The sequence below is a fragment of the Athalia rosae genome, chromosome 3, assembly GCF_917208135.1.
Source record: "Athalia rosae chromosome 3, iyAthRosa1.1, whole genome shotgun sequence".
NCBI classification, from domain to species: Eukaryota; Metazoa; Arthropoda; class Insecta; order Hymenoptera; family Athaliidae; genus Athalia; species Athalia rosae.
Genome location: NC_064028.1, coordinates 8,622,645 through 8,648,369, shown reverse-complemented (window position 1 = coordinate 8,648,369; position 25,725 = coordinate 8,622,645). Strand labels below are relative to the sequence as shown.

The following is a 25,725-nucleotide window of genomic DNA, read 5'->3' as shown; positions in this document are numbered from 1 at the left end:
TGTTCTTCCGGTACACGCGTTTGTGGTACACCTGTAGAGTGGCGAAAGAGAAAAAAAAAAAAAAAAAACGGAATAGAAAAAATAACTATGCGAACAAATTCGAAGAGTCAGAGTAAAAATTAACGAGTAGAATTTTCGAAACGGAAGACACAAAAATCAGAACATTGTGAAAGAAATGGAATTTTTACCATAGTCTCAACGACGATTTGCAGTTTCTGCTATTTTTTCCCCTACCACGTCTACCACCCTGTACGAGTTGGGGATACCTAGAGACCTATTTATACGCATAGATACTTGTATAATAGGCAGAGCTGAGAGCACACACACACACCTAAATTTAAGATAGGAACGTATAGCATGAACAAGAAAGAGAATGATCGTCGATTGCGCCAGCCCTAGTTGTTTGGTTCTTGAAGCTGTCAAACGTGGGGTGAATTTATGGTAGAGTCTGCAATGGTCGTCGGTACCCTGCAGCGGTATGTGTATCGTTAATAGCCACTCGAAATTTCCGCTGATCATATGGCCGCGTTATTTAAAGAGTATGAGATTGTTCACCATTCCTGACGGATGCGCGTCAACTTGGACATTGGGAATTCGAATTAAAAAAAATCTAAAAAAATCAATTAAACTGAAAAAACAGTGTCTGCGGAGCGAGGGATTCGGTTACACGACTGTATCAATTTCAAGAGAAAAAAAATTTTATTTTATTTTATTTTTTTTTGTCATTTTACTATCCCTCTATGATTTTTAGTTTCTGGTAAGGAGCCAAAATGAAAAATCGAAAAAAAAAATTTCATCTCGCAACCGACAGATTTCAAGAAAAATTATATCTGCAGTCTGTCAGCTGTTTTCGATCTATATGTAGCGTATCGATTATATATACGGGCACTTTTACTTCACATTCGATCAACGTTCAAATAAAAATTTTTCTATCACTGGAAACAGGAAAAAAAAGGAATCTAAAAACTAAACCTGGTCGAGCAGTAGGAATACTCGTCTTGCGAACGAAAATCCAATATTGTTAAATCATAATTAGTTCGCAGAAACAGAAAAAAAAATTATATTTTGTGCAAACGATATTTTCTAAATCCTTGAAAATTCCATCTTACGATTAATTATACCCGTTATAATCCGAAATGAAAAAGAGTTCTCATTATTCGGTACAGAAGACGTGGGTTTGAATGAAGAAAATACGCGGTGAATATAAATGATTTGCAGAATTTTCGATAAATAATAATTAATATCAAATAGAAATTCCTTTCATTCGAACGAAGAATAATGATTAGCATAAATTTCTACGGTGTAAAAATTTGACGCGAGTGTCGCCTTGTACCGGGGTGGTAAATTAAGATGAGAAACGATAAAGAATGTGAGGTACAATCACAAAGAGCGTGTTAAAATTTTCATTAAACATGGTTATTCAATTATAACGAATCGGCACCTATATAATAAATATAATGACAACGCAAATATAATTACAGCAGTAGTCGGCAGATTCGAATCGGCCCACTTAATATCATTCTGTGATAATTATTATAATCGTTTTTCATACTACGATACGATCGCACAGTTGCGGTAGATTCTTAACATGCGATAAAGAAAAAAAAAAATAATAAAACGCGTTATAGGTCCCACGTACCTATATAGGTGCGGAAATTTTATTTCCGTCCGGCGATTTATGACCCCGGACGAAATTGACAGTGGCCGAGTTAAAAGCCCCACGTGGACACGTAGAACGAAAAGCGAAGACAAAAAAAAAAAAAAAACTCCGTGACGAAATAAACGATCTCTATATTCTGTACTTGAGCAGAAAATTCTCCTAAAAAAATTGACTCTCTTTCGTTTCGTCCTGCATATTACAGAACTACTGGGGATTTTTTTTTTTTCCTTTTTTTTCTGTCGCAATTCTTTGAATAAATTTGTCCGATAACTCGATCGACAGCGTGTGGTATTGCACATCGGAGAAATTTCTATCTTCGCACGAAATCTGTCTGCACTGCAGAATGAATTAATGAGCCGCCACTTTTTGGGTCATACGTTTTCGGAGAGGAGACAGAAAAAGATGGGTTACAAAAATAAAAGAGAAAAGGATACAGACGGTTCCTGGAAATAAATCCTGGCAAGTTACCCCAATTCGTTTCGAAGATAAGTGTAGGTAAATACATTCAATTACATACGAACTTACTCAACGTCGAGAAATTGAAACATCGAATTTCTTCGCTTTTTTTTTTTTTCATATTTCCTCTCACCCCACGCCTAAATACGTACGGATATCGGATGGACTCGTGTCATTGCGCCAATGTTTCCAGCCAAGAATTACATCACGTGCAGGTTGTGTGCCTAAAAAAACTATGGAACAACTCGGTATTCCCTAGCTCCCATTATTCTGGACGCCAGTTTGTCGGAAATAAAATTGGAAAAAAAAAAAAAATTAATTTTCAGAGAATTCGACGTGAAAAAAAAAATAAAAATAAATACTGCTCGGACTCCGTACTGGTTACGCATATAGTTATAGCTCAACATGATTTTTGTTATGGATTCGAATCTTGGAGGTATAGAAAATTTTCCAAGAATATTAATTAATTAGTTATTACGTCAGATAAACTTTGTGAACTTCAACCCGCGTATCGTAAACTAATACACCGTACACATATATATACGTTATGACATACAACTTGCAAAACGTGACGAGGTAGTTAAAATATATAACGTGCGATATCGATTCCATTTTCTGTCCATTTTTTTCGTCGGACATCCCCGTGTGTAACGAAAGAAAATTTCAGAAAACATAAGAGGTATGACTGAAGAAAAAGAAAAAAAAAATCACACAATGAAAACGAACGAACAAAAAAAAACCAAAGAAACGAAATATAATTATGTAATGGCATGACTGCAGCATATATCGTAATGTAGTTTGTCAAAGGGTAAATAACCATGTTCTTATGAATACATGTGTATCATACACATAGCTGCGTATGATATATAAATATATTAACGTAGAAGGTATTTTAGTGCATCAGTGGTAAAGGGGATTACATTGGCCCAGGTTTTCTCAGCGTGCATATGCCCACTATATTGCCGAGTGTTGCGAGTTAAGAAAGATATCATACATATATGTACGTATATAGTGTACATGGTGTTCTAGTTATACATATACATATGTATGCGTCTTTGGTCTTTCCATAAGACCGCTGTCATTCAGTTGGCAGTCTTCGGATATGGAACATGCATTAGCCAAATGAAATTGAAAATAGTTTCACGTCACTCAAGCTCCCGCAGTTTCTTATATACGTAAATATACCTATAGGTAGCGTATACCGTATGTACACCGCGCGTACCGTAGGCGTGCGTTTTTCTTCCTATTTTTCCTTTTTCTCTTTTCCTACTCCTTCTCTATTTCGGTTCTAGAATTGAGTAAAGAGATTTGTGAGTTTCCACAAGCGCGATCTCCTCGACCCCCTCGTCGTCGTCGTCGTCGTCGTTTTCTTCTTTCTTTCTTTTTTCTTCTTTACCTTCTTTCGTCAGACGTACGGAAAAGCCGCATGGGCAAAACTTGAGACGCCGGCACCGCCTCCGTACGATATAATAATTACATTGGCAGTGATTCAAATATCGGACACCTATCTGTAAGGTGCATTCTATGCCAAATCATTCGGTCTAGCTGTGACCCTGACCACTTTAAAAATATTAATTAATTTATCCTCGTTCGATGTTCGTCTTATTTGCTTTTATTTGTCGGTTCGCGATGAAATTTTCTTAAACACCGTCATTTTTTAATCGACTCTTGTTGGAAAATTTGAGTACGAATATTATTGGGAAAAAAAAGACGAAAATAAATTAGAAAAAAAACAAAGCGATGATTTTTAGGCCATCGTCGCGTTCGTTCTCATCGGACAATCAACGCGAACCAATTTTTATTTGGATTATATATTTTTAGGCTCTTCCATTCGTCTTCCATGAGATGTGGTATACTTGTGCAGTTCAAATTTTACATTTAAAATAAATATTTTTTCTCACCGACCACCTACAATTATAAACTAATAGACATTACGGATCGTCAAAACATAAATCAATCAACTACTCGCCAGGGTAGTCGATAATTTTTCACAATGATAAAACAATATCCAAAGCTTTTACTCTTCCTACCGATTGATACACACGTGCGCATGCATGTGAAAATAAATCTGTAAAATTTATGCTTATTATTTTTCTCCGCATTCCTTCACATGTACATTATATTTCTTTCTTTCTGAATATAAGTTTACACGAGCCATAGGGTGTACGCGTGGTAAAAACTTTCTAAGGATAAAATATAGAATAAGTAGAATAGAAGGTGAAAGACACAAAAAAAAGAAGAAAAATCGAACATACGGGGAAAAGAAAAATATATATATATAAAAAAGAAAAAAAAAAACCGAATGGATACGCACGACAGATTTCTGATCGTGAATTATAGTGACTTTAACAGGTGGGTTTGGTTTTCCCGTATACATTTCTTTGACTCCGAAGATTTATTTTTTTCCTTTTGTTTTACAACATTTCTTCAATGCTTTTTTCTCTCATTCTTATTTGCTTGACATTTTCCGGCTGCCTGCGCGTACAGAGAACGGCGTACGAACGGGGGGGTGGTGAAAGCTCCCGAGATTTTCGCGAACTCGTCGTTACACGGGATAGGGTGGTGGTGGTGGGTTGCCGAGAAAGAGAGAAACCCCACCGATTCCTGACTTCGCTTGACTTATGACCGCGTCATGACAGAGGTACAAAATTCTAACCGAGCTGTTGCAGGGAGCTTGCGCGCTGACGTAGCTGCGGTAAAATGTAAGGTCAGACCGACCGGGTGAGGTATCGCTGATATTTTATTATATCGTATACAAGGTGGCCCGCTGAAAATTTGTATCTATATTTAGATGCACTATTCGCGTACACGTCTCTGCATTTTTTCGAGTAAGAATTTTACTTTTTACTTTCAGAGAAAGGCGGTGTCGACATGATTTTTAATTGATAAAAAGTACATCTGTGCATACGTTATTTGATTTTTGTTTTTTTTCTTTTCCTTTGAGGGGCGGAGGCTTGACGGTGGATCAGATGCGAGGATCGGTTGCGACCCTTTTGTAGATCGATTTTGCGTTATCCAGGGGCATTAGCGTAGTTTCGGCATCGCGAAGCGGTTCGGTTTCGTCACGTGTCAACGCACGTACATAGTATATGCATGGGTGTGCGTACGCATTTTTTGATAAATTTCTACAGAGACATCTATACGCATCAGGTAGACGGAATGTTAGGAAGCGAAAAGAATGGAAAAAAAGGAGGATGAAAAAATCGAATAAAAGAGGCACGCAGGTTACGTAAAACTGTCAAGCGGCAGTAAATAATAAATCACTTTACGGATGAAATCGAGTTGTTCGGAACAGATTTGAGCGGCTTTTATTGTAAGCGGTATATATAGTGAAAGTATACGGGGGGAGTTGCAAAGACTGCAAGCGTCGTTTTCTTCCATTTTCTTCCATTCTGTTCTCTTTTACTTTCTTCGTCTTATTCTTCTGATTGCATTAAAAAAGCAATAGTACTCCGCGCTGGTATACTTTCTTCGGTTATACGAGGTGAAACAAAAATATATAACTGAGATTCGTGTACTTCTCACGGTTCGAGACTATAAAAATTGAAACATCTCATTTCCACAAATATTAAGCCGCACCGGATTAAAAATAAAACTTTAGATGAAAAAAAAAACAAAAAAAAAAAAAACACCAGATTCGATTTCGGATCATACACATATATGTACAATATAACGCAAAGATTTCGCGCAATTTCGGAGGAAATTAATCTGCAGGGGGTCGTCGTGACGAGGAATAACGGGGAGGATGAGGATAACGGGGATGAGGTGTGTTTTTTATGAACACACGCGGCCTATTTTCACGAAATGTTATTTGATCGCGTGTTTCGCGTGACATAAGTATACCCGAAGAAAAATTACACGTGTTCAAAGGAATAGCGGATGAAACGCGAGAGGGTTGCGGTACAGGGTGGATGCACGCTGATGGTTGACATCTGCTACCAAATATATTCTCCTCTCAATAATAACGACGATATAAAGTAGTACAATATCGCCATCATTACGTCCCTCTGCAACCTGCAGTTGTAAACTGGAATACATTTTTTCTTTCTCCTCAAGTTATCCATCGAAAAATTTGCCATGCGTCGTGCCCTTCTACTCGATTTCAACGACGCGTCTCAATGTATTTTCGTTGATTCCGTTATTCATTTATCTATTTATTTATTCACTTATTTATTCACGTCGCGAGTGCGTTAATTATATACCTGTAGCATAATCGTGCAGGTGAATGCCCTTCAAGGCTGCAGTGTTTTTTTAATTTTCGTATGAAAACCGCGCGGTACGTATAGATAAAATCTGTTGAACCGGAAGTGTCAAAGTCTGGCCCTTTATGTAGGCTAGAGGGGACTGAGGGGTAGGGGCGGAGGATCGTAGGGGCGGAGGTTATGTTACCCGCACGATGTCCCGAAAACCCTTCTCCTGCAGGGGTATAAAACGGCGAATGATACGCAACGCGGGGTTCCTACGTAGGTGTACAGTGCAGCTGTACGGCAGAGGGCCAGCTATAGATATCGCTCTAATTGAGTTATATAACCCATCTATCTATCCATCCATTTTCTCCCTTGTGCAATTCTGCAGAGGGTATAGAAGTAGGTATTCAATAACCCGGTCAGGGGTGCTTTTCGCTTCTCGTTCATCAGCTGAGAAGGGAGGAACATTCCGTACAGCTATCCCATCCACCCCATCTGCCAAACGCCAACTGACAAAGGATAATATAACTCCACTTCTCGCTGAACTGTTTTCTCTCTATACGTATACCCGATACTACGGTAAATAAATATCGACGACTATAAGTGTAACGGACGTCACGCTCACTCTTTCCACTGTCAATCATTTGATTTTTTTTTTTTTTTCATTTTTCGGCCCAAGGGCGCGTACCCCGCAAAAGTGAGCGAAATCCGAAGGAAAAAAGCCCCGCTCGATGTTCGGACGAAATTCGATGGAATGAAAACAAAAAAATTTCAAAATATTTTTTGCAACATCATTTCGGTAGATGTGGGTACGTGTCCGATATTTGTAAAAAGAAAATCTCGGTTCACCTTTTTTTTTTTCTCTGCCAAAACCTATTGCACATGTTCGGAGAGGAAATGAATGTAAAGGGTAAGCAGAATCGGAGGTGACAGAGGAAGAAGAATGAAAAAGCAAATGGAGGATGTGGAAGAGGTTGTAAGGAGAGTTGAGAAAAAAAAGTCATACCCCGTCGCGTGGATCATATTTTTGCGACTGTAGAGACATATAGGTGTAAGGTATAGGTAGGCGCTGCAAATTCGCGTATAATAAATGTTTAGAATAAGAAAAACGGGGTGGTTGTAAAATATTTTTTGTTTTATATATATATATTTGTTTTTTTTGTCTTTTGCTTTTCTCCCCGAAGAAGGTGAAAAGTGGGAGGAGGTAGGTATATAATTTCTTTTCCTTCTTCCATCAACGGCGAAGTGTGCGTATACGTTATATATATATATATATATATATATATATCGCGCATGTACATTACAGGTATACATACGATATTATGCGCAAAAGGCACGGCGTGTGATAATACAATTAGTTATCCGAACGGTATAAAAACAATAAAGATAAAGATACGGATTAAGGACTATAACTTTTGCTTATCTTAACCTTGTTCCCTTTTAGCGTTCCTCGCAATGGACGATTACCGCAATACATATAGAACGCAAAAATATATTTATAGCTGTACATCGTTAACCCCGCAGTGTATGACGTAGCGACCGCGACCCTTGAACCTTTTTCAAAAATTTCCTTTCTTTCCCTTCCTTCGTCTTATTTCTAGAACATCGAGTTAACGCATGCACAATCGTGCGAAAGATTCACGGTTTTAAAAAATTACATTCAGAGATGAACATTTTTTATCAATTTTTCTTACATCCAAAAATTCTGGACAAAAACAACATACGCTACGTATTAGTGTAGTGAATAACACACGTACATTCAGGGCGGGTACGTTGGACGGAGGGTAAATTTTTCGATGTTATAATATACGGAGAGCAGAAAAACGACGGGGATAAAATATCGAGAACCAAGTGAGGATTCTCCCGTACGCTCACGTCTCTACACGGTTACGCGATATACCGTGTATCTGTGTAGCGCATCGCCACGGACACCATGGAGAATTCGGAGCGTGAAAATTTGATAAAGAAACGCGATGACTGATCGATTTCGGCTATCTACCCCGTAACACGTTGTAAAGTAAATTATTTAAAAACTGAACGAGCAACACCGTCGAGCAGTCGGTACGTGAACGTGAAAAATTGTCCTCTGTGGAAAGAGCGAACAGAAGAAAGAAAAAAAAAAAAAAAAAAATCACATGTGCCGAAGGACGAACAACGCGAATCCGCCGTAATTGCGAAAATCGAAACCGCGATCGCTTGCAAAATTGCTTTCGGATTTGCAAAGTTTATTCTTTCGCTATAATTACGATAAACCGATTCGTCATCGCGACACCTGTACGAATGTATCTAACTCGGACGAAATATGCAACGATTCTCTTTCTTTTTTTCACGTTAATTTCTCGTCACTATTCTTTCCTCGGTTCGGTGGGAGGACGGAAAACAAAAAAAAAAAAAAAAAAAGGAACGAGATGAAAAAATAGCAAAACGAACAGGAGGCGTGAAAAAGAGCGAGACGTCGCGAGACAAATTTATCTAAATATCTGTTTTACATATTCGTGCATCAGAAAACGTCAGAACGGTGAAGAGATGTAATTTCAGGTACCTAATACCCGTCTAATGTTTTTCTCACGTTTATTTCGGTACGTCGCGTCGCGTCGCGCGGTGGTACCGTACGTACGTACGTACGGAGTCGGGGGCGACACTCGAGGGTACGTATATATTACATAAGGCACGGTGGTTGCCGGGTAGGTTCGGTCGGAATGGGATGGGAAATATACGCAGAAGACGGTTGAAAGCCGATAACGATGAGACGGAGAGAGATAAAAGAATAGCGGGAAAAAAAAAAAACACACACACCGGCAAAAGCAGAATTTAAAAAAGAGAGACGAGAAGCTTTGCCGGTTATATCTGTGCACCAGAAGCAGAACCAAGAGAGCACACCAACGGCATGAGCATGAGAAACTTTTTAATAACCAACGAAAATTTTCAGCCCAACGGAGTAGGATTAAAGTTTGAGAGACATATTTTATTTTATTTTTTCTTTTTTTCTTTTGTTTTTTTTTTTCTTTTTCAATTTTCATTTTATTTTCTTCGTCCGTTCGTTACACTCTCCTCTTCATTTCTCTTCTATCGCAAGTTCCACCTTTTTTCTTTTTTTTTTTCTTTTATCTACGGAAGGGCGTGTAACGGAGATGATTTTTTAACACGATGAGTTTTTTCCCCGTCTGCAACGTACGGATACAGAAAATAATTGATTTTGATTTTTGGGTGGGGGGGAGGGGCTCGTTTTGTTTCGCGGATTTTAACGACTCGTTTAAGACGGGGCATCCTGTACAACTAGCCGGCGGTATTCGCTAATACCCTATTCACCAAATTAGACACGGTATAGTGGGGGGCGGCGAGGGGGAGAACAGTATTTGGCTGTATTTCAAGTCGTCGCGAGTTGACGATTGGGAGAGACGAAGAGCCTGCGGTAACGGTGACGGTGACACCGTGGTGCAGGTCACTCGGTGTCTACCGTATAAATATTGTATAAAATTCACCTTTGGGAGGACAAAAAAAAGACCGTGCAGCCGAGCACCGCGGACACCGGTGGACAGGAGATAATTCCGATCTGGTAAATTTACGAGCCATGACTCTGACGCGACGTGTTAATCGCCGAAACGTTGTAACCCAACTATTCGGGTCACACCTATGCAGACGTACGGATCGAAGGTAGACGCATAGGAGTATTGACGCCGCGTCACGTCGTCGAGGATTCTCCGCATCTTACCGAAGAATCGCCGTCGACTTATCGGCAGATTCTTTATTTGCAACCACGCCGATTTTCATATAAAGTATCGTGATGATGATGTTGACGAAAATGACAACAAGCCAGTGATCGATAGAGGCGGAAAAAACTATATGGGAAATCCTACGAAGAACGATTTTATGAACGCTACAGTACATGGAATTCCGAAATTTGAAGCTTTTTTCTTCATTTTATCGAATCTCTGCCAAACCTACTAGACGACCGAAACCGTCACACACGTGAGCGAACAGAATCAAATTAGCATCGCGTTATGAAATCATGACGTGTGTCTACACATAACAATTATGATGTACCCGCTACGAGGAGTACGGGTAATACAATATCGTTTGAAGCGAAAAAGAGATTCGACACGCGATTTCCGAAATCGAAAAAAAAAAAAAAAAAATTTCTTTCCGACTTTATTTTATTTTTTCGTTCAAAAGGCTGATAAAATTTGGCCGAAAACAAAATTAACATGTAGATATGTATGGCACGTATCTGACAAGAATGTCATTCACTTTCATCGAATGATTACAGAAAATACATTTATTATATACTCCGTGTTTTTTTGAAAAACCAGTTTCCATTTTGGAGGTTGAAAAACAAAATTTCGGGAGGATTAAAAATGCGTTGCAGATAATTCTTCACCTTTGTTCGGAACTCGCTCACCTAAGATTCAAAATAATATTCTTAATTATATCGTACAAAATGTCAAGTACATTTGCGTTCCGAAATCGGTGACACCCAAAGTTTCCCCGAAATAAAATCTCGATTCAAAAATACTGCAATAAATCGAGCGCGCCAAGTTAAGCGGCTTCTGACAATTACACACGAAAGATCATTGCACACGTACTGCATGTTCGCTCACGAATTAATCACCTCAATTTTTGTTGAGAAGAACAAAAAAAACAGAAAAATTTTCTCAACTCAATCGATATCGCGGTTCGCGTACATCGTTTCGCAAACGACGTGAAAAAAAAAAAAAACATACATTTGTTCGGAAATTCCAGCGTTAAAAAAAACATATGTTAAAAAGAAGCGAACCGATTTAAAAAATCAGATCGATCGTTCGGTTGCCGTCGACCGTTGCTGCTGCTGCTGCTGCAGCCGGTTCAGGTTTTAAAATTATCAATTTGCCAATGCTCGGAGATATTCGGTAACTTTATCGAGCACGGATAATACCGTGCAATATTTGTCTGGTAAACAAGTCTTGAGTAGTTAGGGTCATGTACAAACTCTGTAAACATCCATCCCAACACTATAGCAGCAGCAGCAGCAGCAGCAGCGCCGGCGGTATCATCATCATCATCATCATCATCATCATCATCGTCGTCGTCGTCGTCCTCCGCATGAGTAACATTCGTGCCTATAAGTATAGCCAGTAACAGCGATGTTGATAACCTTGTGCTTTCTCGGTATGATCGTTACGTTACATCACAAACATTGGCACGTTGCATGTATGCACATAAGCATCCGACGTACTTACATACCTACACTTAAATGGTTATAACTATAACCGATCAGGTGCTCGGTTCTCTCAATATTCCGCAAAAGCGGTGAGAGAGAGACGGAGAAAGAACAAGAGAGAGAGAGAGAGAGGGAGAGAGAGAGGATTCGATACCTCGCATGACTTGCACATATAAATCGGATGGTAGTAAACTGCAATAATTATCGATGAACCCGTCCTCGGCATCGCAATGCCGCTTGATAGGTTCGATCTTCGACATACGAGTGGTACAGAGGTAAGCCATAAAATGATGGTATGAAAATTTGCTCCCGGCTCAATTTTAGTCCGAAATTTTTTTTGTTTTTTTTTTCTTTCCGTTCCCTTTGATTTCCGACGCCATGAAGAAGGAGACATTTTTTCAGGGTGAAATTGACGGAGAAGCTTCTACGTTATTTTCTCTTCGCAGTGTTCAAAAAAATGTGACGTCGAAGGGGATGAGAGAAAATAATTTCAACAATTTCTCTCCTCGGTTAATAAAAACAAAAACTGTCGTACGTACATTTTCTGGAAAATCCACAGAGAGAGAGAGCGCGATTTAAACGATTCGAACAATGATCCAGATGAGGATAATTTTTTAACCGCGCAGAGGCGAGGAGCACGAGAACAGCCGAGAGCGTTTCTTTCCCCCCCCCCCCCCGTCCCTTTTGAAATGAAGGGAAAAAAAAACTCCCCCAGAAGAAGAAAAATAGGGTGCGCGAAGGTTGAGAAAAATTGCTTAAAAATAAAAAAAAAAAAAAACAAGCGATCATTCGATTTAGTTACTAATTGTTTAAATGCGGATGAGGTCGGTATACGACGATTGTGTCGGTGTTGGAAGTGGTGGTGACGGACAGAGTGCACTTATTGGAGATGCCCGACAGCGTTTCGCCTTAAAAGCTTTAAAACCCTCAATGTTGTGGGGGTGGGCGGGTGAGAATCACGGTGAAACGTAGAGGAAGTAAAGGATCCCTAATTTAATTTCCATCTCACTTCGATCTTCGGGCTAATCCTCTTCACCCGTCGACTACACCCGCCGCACCGTCATTTTCTCGCCGTTCCAACGTTCGCTGCCTCTTTTTATTCCTCTCACCGCCAAAACACCAACTCACAATCGTCGGGACGTTGATTCGATGGAGACACGCGGACGCGAGTACGTTGCAACGTCGTTTGAATTTTGATTTATCCTCGAAGGATTTAGCGAACCCTCTCTGCGCGAAATGAGGTAGGTCTACGGGGCCGGTGAGGGAGCGAGTTAACGAAACACGGCACATGACATGTCCCACCATTTTCAGACGGCTTGACCTATCGGATTAAACTTTGATGCCGAGGGTGGTAGTGGTGGTGGCCCCCTCGAGTGTTCCCAAGATCCACATGAATTCTCGAGACGACTTATCGCGGATAAACTCCTTCGGAAATGGGACATAAAATATACTGACCTATGAGAAAAACGCGACGCTGAATAAGTTCGGATCTTTACCTCTTCGTCGAACAATTTTATCGTAAACCTAGTGCGAGACGTGGACAATAAAATGAAAATTAAAACATCGGCTCCGAGGCAGACGGTGGGATCTTCGTCCTCCGCGTCGTCCATCCTTGCAATAGCCGATCCTTACACGACATTTTTATCAACATTTTTTTAGTCATACTTGAATCCTACCTTCTGGGGGTCCGGAGCATAGAGTCCTGGTATCGGAGCCAAAAGATGTAAACCCGGATGCGGTATACTGGAGGCAGGATGTCCAGGCGGTATCGGTAGGGGTACGAGTTTCAAACCCCACGGTAGGTACCAAGGCGCCGTGTGATGCATTCTCCTCGCTGTTTATTCCGATGCAGGAGGTGCGACACGGAAAATTTACCAACGGACAATTTTTTAAAGATCCTTCGTGAACGGTGCCGTCTTGACGACGCGAAAATATAAGAGCAGAATCGGGGATACCCAACACCGATGCTGATTTTTCTATTTAATTGTTTTTAATTATTCTCAATGAGCACTTTTTCTTTTCTATGTTTCATTCAACCTTTTCTACATACGTGTATTCATCGGAATTCGAGAGAATTAAATAACAACATGTGAACGAGAAAATCGCTCATGTACGTCGACGTATCCAATGAAATTCGGTAACCAGTTCGTGCATCGTTGACCCCTTTTTTATTTTTATTATTTTATATTCTGTCGTCTGCTATTTATCGATCAATTAATGCATTCGTTTATCATCGGTACGTGGAATCGCGAGAGAACTATTGGATAACTTGGAATCAGCCGAGAATTATCGGCGGCAAGGTATCACGTTTAAATTTAACGTATCGAAACTGTTGTTACGTTAAAACGATCCTCATCGATTATTTATTAACGACTGTAATTAAGCCGATTTTCGGATAGACCATTCCACGTTCAAAAACGATGGTTAATTTCATAGACGATCATAATCACGGTACGATGATCTAATTGATCGAAGAACTGTAGACAACGTTGGACGAAAATAACGAAAACGAAAGTAGAAAATTTTCGAAATTTTATTCGACGGACACTTTTAACATGTGTTTATTCGCCCATTTATCCATTCAATCGTTCGTCTGTCTATTTACCGGTCACGACGAACGATCGCCGATGTGATTAATCAATATCGATTTAACGTGGTAATCCGATTAACATACATCCAACTCCGGAGTTATGCGTCGATCGTTATCTCTTATAGTTTTATATTTTAATACTGTAATTTCCTCGATTATTTGAGTCAACAACAATCCAGGACAATGGGGGAAAATGTACGACAGGTGTGCGACGTGCTCAGTAGGAGCGCGTCGCGACTACTGAATACCGAGAGCAAAATTACAGCTTACACCAGGCGTCCCTCCGAGCGAGCACATGGCGACGGCCCTCCCCCTCCCTGCCCTTATTTACTCCCCCTCCAGCGCCGCCGTCCTCCCACGCCTTTTCCCCTCTTTCTCTTTCTTGCCCCTTTCCTCTTTCCGTCGCGGCTACACTACGCTAGGCAAAGCTTGAAAACGCCTAGAACTTACGCCGGCGTTCGATTCTAACCGCTTCTTTATCGCGCGTCTTCTTTCATTCGTCCATTTTATCTCACTTATTCGGACTCTTTTCGATAAAAAGCTCGACAAGAAGGAGGGAGAAAAGTAGCCGAGAGAGAGAGAGAGAGAGAGAGAGAGAGAGAGCGAGGAGAGGAGAGGTCGGGAGAGGAATCGTAGGAAAGTTATAAGCGCGGGGGCGTCGCGGCGTCCTCCTCCTTTTTCCCTCATTTTCTCCCTCGGCTCCAATGTACGCGTACGTATAGAACGTTATACGTCGTTGATGCGAAGCACGTGCTTCTTTCTTTGCAACGTGAACGGATCGCGTCCCCGTCCTACCCACCGCGAAATCGGAAAAGTGAGATTTATTACCCGGTTCGACCACTTTAGAAGGTCATTCATACGGAAGAAAAGAGGCGAAGAAATGTGGAGAGGACGGGGTGAATATATATACCCACGCGTCTGGATGTCCCATACACGTATTACCTCTCGCCAAAATTTACCCGCTTTTCCATCCACGCGAACTACATTTAAAAGGTATATATATTACACACATTTACAAACGTGAACACCTACGCGCGCAATGTGAATCTGTAACAGATCGCGATCTCGTATTATACGGCAGCGGGTTGTTACTCTTTTTTATTCGTTCGTTCATTCGAAATAAAAATAAAAAAAAAAAAATTGCGAGTTCGAGAAACGCTTTACCCGCATCTCGACGAATGTGGCGAACAAAGCCGAGGGGGGTAGTTTTTTTTGGTGGTTAAAGACTTTGGGAAATTTTGCTATTTTGGAAATCGCGAATGAAGCTATTGGTGATTTTTTTTTTTTAATTTCATCTCAACATTTTTTCCGATCATCCGTAGTCGAGTAGGTCGATTTCTCGGCCTCGGTCAATTTGGCGAAAAGAGGCGACGGCGAGAGGAAGGGAGGTCAGCCATCGATCAGGGATATATTCTGGCGCGTAGCACAAGGGTCTAATTACCGTAACACGACAGCGGATACAGGAGAGATGCGTCGGCGAAATTATCCCTTGTAAATCGAATCTGACTCAATTAATTATTTCATCCTCAGAGATGGTCGAGGGTATATAACCTATATATATATATATATAGGTACGACGCCCGCGCGTACACGGGGTGACCGAAAAATAAAACAGGTATCAACCAATTCCGCGGAAATGAAGCGTGTGTAATTTTGAAATGTATCGGATAACTGGTATGTAAGCCGAAAATCGAAACCGTGGGATGAATCGTCACGTTGTTAATTCGAATTCTTTTTTTTTTTTTTTTTTTTTCCCCCCTCCCTGGAAATTATGGGGATGAAAATCCCATTAGGTTAATGAAAATTCGAAAAGTATTCAATTTCTGACTGCCGATAAAACGCTCGCGAAAAAATCGGGGAAAAATATGCGTAAGAGAAACAAAATACATCTACCGGCTACAGGTTCCTCGGCAACGGATTTAGAATTTAGTCGAAAGAAAAAAAAAAAAATAAGTCGGTTTTTCCGAGTCACCCGGTAATTGTTTATTATACTTATAATTTCGAGTGGATATCTATACGCGCGAATGATGAGGCGGCAGCTGCTCAAATTATAATTCCCCCCCGTCGGCCCCTTTCGCGCCGTGAATAATAGCGAAATTCTAGCTCGAGAATCTATTTTATCATTGTTTTTTTTTTTTTGTATCGCTATTATTCGTTTCCCTTGACCGTCGACTGGATACTTGGAAAAAAAATGGAAAAACAAATTTTTTCAAAAATTGTCTACATCTGCTTCGCCCGAACGTTGACGACGATGAGCTAGACGATTGAATTTGAACGGAAATGATTTTTTTCTTTGAAATTTCATCGTTTCTCTGGAGGATTTAATGACTTCCAGTCCCGGATTTCGTTGGTCGCCGCCGACCGTTTAATTTCCTCCCGTTCGAAAATACTTTTCACTCACAAACTACATAATGTTGTGCCGCGTATAAAATTGAACTATTCAACTATTGTACGTGTACGCAACGTAGCCGCTAGCTACCCATAAGCTATCTATAGCAACAGCGGCTCGAGGCTATCCATTAGGTAGGATTTCACTGTCCACTGGGCGATTGTAAAGCTGCCGTATGTAAAATTGCCGCAAGTTTTTAAACAAACTTATAGTTTTCTTAATACGAGAGTTGAACGTTTTAGCGACGCCATAGGTATACCCGGTTCTAATGACCGTCGGAAATTTATCGGGAAAAATACTTCTATTTTATTATCAACGTTATGCGCGTATATTTTTCGTTAAAAGAAAATAAAGAAAAAAAACGAAACGGAGGAAGTGACTAACGAAAAACATTGGATATGTAGCGTCGATTAGAAAAGTGGCTCACGCGTGGCTTCGGGTTAATATTTAAAAAAATTGTTCGTTAAACGATACCGCGTCCTCACCACTGGAATTGTTTGAAGTTCTTATTTTTGCCCCCTTTATCTCTTCCGATATTCGCGCATAAACTCAACGATTTTATTAACCGTCGCGCTAAGTCGATTGTCGCGCTATATATTCGTTGAGTTTAATTCTAATTCAACGAATGATTTTAAAACGGTGGCTTTGACAAAAAAAAATTGGTGGACCGAAAATGCTGTATGTGTTTATTTATCGTTTTCAAAAAATACTCGACATTTCCGTCTGCTAATAAATTGAAAAAAAAAAAGATCTTTTCGAAAATAACGAAACTCACTCGAATCGATTCCATTTTTTTATTTTTACTTTATTATTTTTTTTTTTAACGCATTTCGATCGAAAATGTATTTTATTTGTACGAAGGAGTTGCTGAAAGTTCATCAAAGTTCGAAGAGTCGCCGTTTTTACTTATTTTTATACTCCAAAATAAGTAAGCGAAAATTCCCGATATTTTTCTCCTTCGTTCTTCCATTATCCAGCGAGTAATTCTTTCGAAATTTCTCGGTTACGTAGGGGAGAAAAAATCCGAACGGTTGAGGGTTAATTTCATTGTGATTATAAATTTTCAGATACCACCAGGTTAATCACGATATCCCAAGTGCATTGCAGGTTTATTCATGACGCAATTTAACTATTTCGGTATCTCCTTAGGGAGACATAAGGTATCCCCGTCAGGTTGACGTGAAGCATTCATATCGGCCACGTGTCTAGTTTTCCTTATCATAGACCGCGGCGTAGAGAGAGCCCCGCAGGAGCGTGCGAAAACGAGAAAAGGACAGAAGCGAGTGAAGCTTAATTATCAGCCAACAATAAGGACGTATGTGGGTACCGTACCTACATACGTATTACGCCTGACGAATCGACCTTCGATTTTAACGCGCGCTTTTGTACGTGTTCATCAACTCACGTACAAGTATGTATACGTACGTACACCAATTGAGTCGGATTCTGGGAGTCGGTGCTACGTATGATTTCATTGCAAATTGCGTCAGAATTCAACTCGGTGTATTTACTTATTGCCCACACTGTAAACGGATAATATGGTAGGTATACGTGTGCGCACGAAGGTCCGGTGCGCGTCACTCGATGATCGTCGCGAGTTGTTAGCAATTAACGAGTCGAGGTCGTTCGAGAACTTTCCCTCGCGTATAATTATAATACGAGGCTTTCCATGCCGATAACTCGCGACGACCGAGACCATCGCCATCTCCATCTCCATCTCCCCCATTCGAACGATGAACGATTTTTTTTTCCCTCCTTTGTTTCAGAATTTCAAAGACATCGCGAACGTCGGAGACAAACGACACGTGAATTTCGGTGTGGACCGGTTTTTTTTCCCATTTAAATTTAGGAAGATTTCCCGTTTTTCGAATTCCTTTCGTTTCGTCCGTGAGAGAAGACTGAAAAATCGTTTTCATTATTTTTTTTTCAAAAACTTTAGGGAGAAAAAAATTGAGCGACCGTCCGGAAATGGACTCTGAAAATTCCGACCAAGCGGGATACGAAAATCGCCCTCCGCCGATCATCTTCTTCGATAAATTGTCGACCGAACGGCAATCGAATCGATAACCAAAATTGATCGGACTTTCAGCGCCGGGTAATTCAATCGAGCAGGAAATAGCGATGGTTTCTAACTTGTACGATGGTAAGTGAGTATAAGTCGGCGCGAAAGGCCCCACATGCATAAGTTTTCGGTAGAAATAGCTTCATCATCATCATCATCATCATCATCATCAAGATCTTCATCGCCGTGATTATTATCATCACGATAATCCCCGTCTTCTCATCCCGCGAATATATTTCAACGTGTACACACGAGGTTGCGCGTAAATTGAATACGACGATTCATACAAGACGAAATCAACGTTCCATTTGAAGCGTGCACACGTGATTCTCTGATCTTCTCGCGAGGCGTGCTGCATCGGAATATTATTAGTAACGAATTAGTGAGGTACTAGAGAGTTGGAGAGCTGCTGATTATTGCGTAATAACGTTTAGAATTTAACGTGTACGTGTGCCAATGTAATACCGTAATACGTATACATATACACGACACGAGTTATATCACACGGGTTGATATCGGCGAGAATGTTGTCATAAATCTTTATCGCAGAGATCGGGAATTGTGCCTCGCTTTTATTGGAAAAATTCTTCAAACAGATTCTTTCCCACCTTACTGCAGGTGCAAAAATCGAATCGGGGCTGCAACGAGCGTGCATCATACGCAGACGAAGTAACGATAAATAAAAAGTGATATAAAAGAGCAATCGTTCGAGAGGGATAAAAATTTCGACGAGTCAATACCACGTAAAAGTTCAGGAGTTTCGGGAGACAATCCAACGGAGCAGCTTTAGCTTCCCGCCGCCTCAAACTGACCTTTATACTTGTATCTCATTTAAGTGGTCGGTGGCATCCTTATAGGAATAAACTTTTCACCTTTAGGGGTTTGAACTCTCGACAAAGTCGTGTTCTTTATCTTATTTCGTTCTGTTTTCTTTTATTTGTTTTTTTTTTTTTTCTTTACTCTCCTCGTCTTAGGCTTTTATTTTCACCGAGTTCTTCGCTTTTATTTCTCTATACGCTTCGAAAGCTCTGTAACGTACACAGTATATCTAAGAGGTATGAGAATATAATGGAATATCACAAGTTGTCCTACGCTATACAATACGGACGTGTAACGGAAGATCACTGCGCGCGCGGTGATCGTCTCGAAGTTTTGTCTCTAAGAATCTTGTAACAACTGCAACGGCAACTGCACCGGTATAATCAGGGATTTCGAAACAGAAACTGCACAGCCTGAAGTCTTGAGGTTATTATAACTTCGTGGAAGTATACGCCGGTGTATTTATACCATGGTTCACATGGAGCGTACCTCATCGATGAACCATGCCGCAAATTGAACCGATGTAATCTCTGTTGAAATTATTAGAAAATATGCGGAAATGTGCAAACACTTGTAACTGTATACGTTGCGCACGTACGCTAAGAAGAAAGCGATTCGCCGATACGTCGCATCGCATCAAAAGAAGAAGAAGAAGTAGTAGAAGAAGAAGAAGAAGAAGGGAACAACGTGGAAAAAAAAGCGAAACGAGGCGATGACATTTTCCGGTTCCTGACCACGGGCAATACAAGCCGAGTTATATTCGTCTGAAGCGAGGGTATGATATAGGAATATTATGCACGCGTAACTATGGGTACGTACAGTATATCTCGGAAATTCGGTAAACAATGCGGACTGAGAAAAATTTCGAGAAAATGAGAGCAGAGAAAATCCGACGGGGGATATGTGACGCGAGTTAAAGCTCTGCTATCGTACTTCTACGCTGTACGTATGTATGTATAATACGTATATTCGATGCACATATGTGCCAAGGTGTATGTATTTTTATAAATATGTATGTATGTGTATGTGTACGTACGTACGTGGCACACGGATTGAAACTCGCAAGCTATCCGCAAGTTCGAGGTTCTCCCACCCAGAACCGCGCGGTATGCACCGCGGCCCGAGAAGAGTTCAAGAATATAAACTAATCTAACTCAACCTAAGCTGAACTAACTTGCGCGTTATAAATAAAAATAGAAAACAGGATAAGTAAAGTCGGATATCCCGTCCGACCTGATCTTACCTAACCCGCATTGTGATAAATAAAAATAAGAGAGAAAGAAAAACTGGCAATCGCCGTTGAACTCTTACATCCTATTTATTTATTTTTTTTTATTTTACATAAATACGTACTTGAATGCACATAATTCACTGCATTTTTTTTTTCAAATCTTTCTTTTATTCAGTATTCAGCGAGGTTCCGAGGTAAAATTAACAAAGAGAGAAAAATGCATGAGCGCAGCCAGGTGTACCTCAAGAAAATCATGTCGGGCGAAAATAGCGACGAGAATATTTTAGCATCCTCCAAAAGGAACGAAAAAGCGAGGGAAAAATAAACATTTTTTGATACGATGTACCAAAAATTTTTCATCCGAAGGTTTTCTTGTTTTACGTTTCAATTTTCATTCAGCATCGGTCTGTTTTTCATTTTTAATTACTCCAAAGTGTCGTTCAATCAGAAGAAAGAGAAAAAAAAAAAAAAAATTATTACAAATGAAACACGAATTATTAAAAATTCATAAAGAGCGGATGAAATTTTGGCTGAAACGAAGTGGAGACTTTACGCGATTTAGGTGAAGATGAAGAATTGAGTATGCGAGTGACGAAGACGAGTAAAGAAGTTTTCCAAAAATTTCATCGAAATGATGATTACCGGAAGTGCATGTGTTCGCCAGCTGTTAGTCGGTGAAGTTTATTCGGCAATCGTAGCAGGTAAGTAGGTGCGAGGTTTTTTTTAGGTATAAGGTGTAAGTTTCCGTTTTCGCGAGCTTTTCTGTGTATAGGTGGTGGTGGTTAGATGTCAACGTTAACCAAAATGGCCGCCCGGTCGGCAGACGCGCGTTGCAGGTCGAACAGCTATTTGAATTCGTTGGCGTCAGCTGCACTCGGTTTGTCACTACCGATGTCACATTAGCTGTCCAAGGCTGCACGCTCTACCACATGTTATTTACCGTTTGTAAAACCCTCCTCTCTAACTCAACTTTGCTTATATACGTATAGGTTACGTAGGGTAGATAATAGCTTTTGTGCTTTGGAACGCACTCTCGTCTCTTCTACTCATACCGATGTTGATGCTCGTTCTATCCGCGAGCTACAAGTTGCCGCTGGTTGATCTTTAACGCAATAAATAGTACGGCTAAAATAGCAGAGAGCGATACCACCGGAGTTTACCAAACAGAAGTCATCGGGAATTCGGTATACGCGTCGAGGTCCGGTAAAATTGGGACAAAAATCTATCGGCCCTGCGAGAAGAATTTCACACAAATTCCAAAGGCGGATTTTTGACCCTGAAAATTTTACGCGATTCAAAAATATCTTCACTTCTTTTCGCATGATTCACCCTTATGGCTTTCGGCCCTACGGTGCAGATGCACCTCGACAGAATTCTCTCCTCAAATTTTCACCACGGATGAACCTATCGCCCGTTTATTAGATACAAAAAAAGGAATGAAAAATTCCGGGCGATGTAAAGGAGGGCGAAAATTATTCCGAAAGAACCACCGAATTTTCGGGACTTTTCGTGCAGTTTTTGGGAGCGATTGTTTCAAGCTCTCTGAGATTTTTGTGGTATTCTTACCGCATTGGCCACCCATCATACCAACGGAGAGCGGATTTCGAGCCTCATCGGACTAGTCGACTTTTTATGGAATTCTCTATGATCGAATCCATCAATTTGTATCAACGTATTCATTGAATTCTCGAGGCTGTTGAACGTCAGAATTTTTTTTTCTCTTGCGCTACTTTGGGATTTCCCGAGGTAAAATTAATGGAAAAGAAAATGATGGGAGTGGCGGTTATCGGGAGCGAGGGCCGGTGCTCGTTGTATCGCGTCGTTATCCCCTCTCGTCAAACTGCATCATTCAATGATACATCGAGCTATCTGGATTCGAAGGAACCCCCGGAGGTTTCCATTGTACGTTAAAATCCCTCGCTCCGGTTTCAACGTCGTTATAGATATACGCGAAGATACACACCTTATATACATATACGACCCAACCTAAATTCGCGGCATTTCGCTACCTGCACGACGCACGTACCGAGATAATTTTCGTAGAAATTTAACGCGGACACGGTCTCGCTATTGAGATAATCTGCACGAAGAGGCGAACGGCGAACCTAAGGCACAATTTCCGTTCACATCGCGGATTGTTCGGTTCGCGTCAAGCGACCTCGTTATTACTGCAGCAATAGCTATCTAATTATATTCGAGATATGCGAAGTAGATTTGAATTTTCAAACCCCCGCTCGCGGCTACCCCCGTCGTCGTCACCAGAATCCGGAAACTAAAGGACTCGATTATTATGAAATGTGGGTATACTTTCCGACCTTGAATAACCTTATCTGTGCACCAGCCGCCTACGCTATTACGTGCGAATAACTCCTCGGAAATGTCATCTGCTGAGACGAGCGTCGAGGCAATCAGAATTCAAGGGAGATTATCGGGCTGCAGCGTAAAAATTTTTTGTTTCCACGACGCGATAGAAAAGTCTTTTCGAACAACAACTGCCGAATAGCGGTGGAAAAACTGTTGCGCGCGTACGTCACTTTGAAGGAAATAATTTTTTTTTCTCTTAACGTAGGTATATCACAACTTAACGAGGACGTTACGCAAGTGAGAAGTTGGCGAAATGTTTCGTTTTTACCGTTTTGTCAATGTATTTTACGACGAACATTCATTTCCCATTATTCAATAACGTTCGCAGAAGCGAGGACGCGCGCGTTAGTGACATTTATGAAACATTTATACTTTGGACTGTTAAATTTACCGCGAAAATTTCAACGCAGAATTGATGGCACTATTACGATTCGGGTGGATACTTGCCAAAACTAGTACTCGGTTGTGATTTTAGGAGGACGACGGGATCGGAGTGATCGAATATCAATGAGACGATTGCGATCAACCTCAAAATATCGCACTGATTATACATTTGAGGCTACTTTTGGTAAGCTTTGATTTTCGACGATCGGAAAAATTGCGGTCCACCTAACGAGACGATGAAGAAGAAGTAGGGTTTGAATAAACTGCCGACGATGGAATCGCGACGTCACTTCGTGGATCGTGCGGGGTAATTCTTCAAGAAAGCCGAGCAGAACTGTATTCACTTTGAGAGACGAGTTCTGGGGTAGGTTTGGACATGTGGCACCGCGTATACCCGTGCGCCCCGCTTGATATATTTGCATACGTAGATCCCACGTCTGCACCACATGCCTATAACTGAAGTAAAAAAGTAAAACTCACGGATATACACACCTGCGGGAATAATGTCAGCGTAGATCTTCGACTTTTGCTTCTGTAACACGCGAGTTATAGATACGGGGCTTTCCCGACCAAGCCAACTCGAAAACTTTGAATTTTTCATACTTCTACGATTTCATCGACCATTTTTCTCGCATCGCTGTTCCGATCCCCCCTCAAGACTCGTCAATGATTCGGAGAAAATCAATGGAAAAAGCTTCGAAAAGCTTAAAAAACCAAAATTGATTTTTCTCAAGCAAACTTTAGCGATTATCGAAAAAGTTTTCTCAAATTCTTCGTTTCGATCGCCCTTATTTGAGAAAAAGTTCGAGAATCGTTTGTTTTACTTTGAAAAAATGAGAACTGAAGAAAAAATGCCCGAAGCCAATGGGGGGGGGGGGGGGGGGGGACGCAACGGAATCCAGATCCGCAACGTCGAGTTGGCGTGGAAAGCCCTGTACACATATTATACAGGGATCATGTGCGCGGTGCTACGTTTCTGAAAATGCGACGGGTGACAGGAGTAGAAGGAGAAAGAGGAAATAGAGGAGAAAGAAGGTGATACAAGGTGAAATATGATGCTACGGCGAAGGCTAAACATGCGACGGCAGTTTACCCCTGCTGTTTTACTGCATTGCAGAACATTCAATTTCACGAATAGACGAACGAAGCGCGGAAATCCGCGCCCGCAACGCGGAACGTAGATCTACGCTACGTCTCTACGTACATATATTCACATACGTGTATGTATATATCCATCAGACCTAGGCGTACGTAAAATTTGACAACGATGTTTCTACTCACGCGTCCTGCAAAGTCGTCAAGATGTTAAAAAGCCGAAAGGGCGGCCACCGAACACGGGCTTTCTGGCCTTTTTTCACATGTGTATTATACCTTGATTTAATCTCAATTATGAATAATAATAAATTTCTGTATACGGGGCATTTCGCGTTTAGTCGGTAACACCGATTCGGTAAGTGAGCTGAAAAAAACGACAGTTTTTCGGATGAACGAAACATTGAAAAATTGAAGAATAAGACGCGAAATGACCCATATATATATGTATATAAAAATGGCGCGTACCCACATATATTATAGTTACCGAGTGCAGATATAATATTCTATTTTATACCATGATCCATCGGGGAAAAAATTGCACAAGCCGCGCAAATCCGTGAAACACCTGCCGAATAATTCATATTTCATCTCCTGCCGTTACACAGGTGAGGTTGGGTTGGGTTATACCTTATCTTCACCACCAACCTTTACCGTAATTTCACCCCAATATTACGAGACTTTTCCCCAAAACCTGGGCTGCTCGAAAATTTCCCGAGGATCTGATACAACCACATAATATATATATATATATATATATATATATATATATACACATCGCGTACACGCTCCGAGGGTAGCCTACGACTGCGACAAAACTAACGACAATTTTTATCGAAGGTTCCAAAATCCACTTATGGGAGAAATAAAAAAAGGAAAGCACAAATCTCGAGAAAAGAAGGAAATTAATAAAAATGAAGACAAAGGAAAAGTTCTTCGCGCGTGAGATGTAAAAACGTTTAATGAGCACTATACACGGGTTACGATGTATCCGAATCAATAAAATACAGAAAAAACGGAACATCCGAGAGAGAGAGAGAGAGAAAAAAAAAAAAAAAACAGCAACAAAAAGAATAAGAAAGTATTGACTGGTTTGAGCCGCGCGTGAAGTAGTAGTTCGACGATATATCGGCTGGTCTCTACCGGGTTCACTTCGTAATACGGCAAAATGTGCGCGAGAATGTTATCGGCAAACATATAACATTAGTATACTTGCTGTAGGCACATGTGTATTACATTATATACAAGTATATCCACCTGCGATATACACCGACGTACATGGCTAGCTATTCGA

General features: G+C 40.7%; 1 protein-coding gene across 2 annotated transcripts in view; it reads right to left on the bottom strand.

Moving 5' to 3' along the window:
- LOC105691462 (pseudouridylate synthase RPUSD2-like) overlaps positions 1–25,725 on the bottom strand; it is an 89,139-nt gene that overhangs the window by 47,221 nt on the left and 16,193 nt on the right. The window contains exon 1 of one of the 2 annotated variants that reach the window (XM_012409944.2): positions 13,177–14,350. The exons of the other annotated variant lie outside the window; for it this stretch is intronic. Within the exon in view, the coding sequence (XP_012265367.2) occupies positions 13,177–13,326 (150 nt within the window). The 5' untranslated portion in view covers positions 13,327–14,350. Of the gene's footprint in view, positions 1–13,176; positions 14,351–25,725 lie in introns of those variants that run through there. 2 annotated transcript variants of the gene reach the window in all.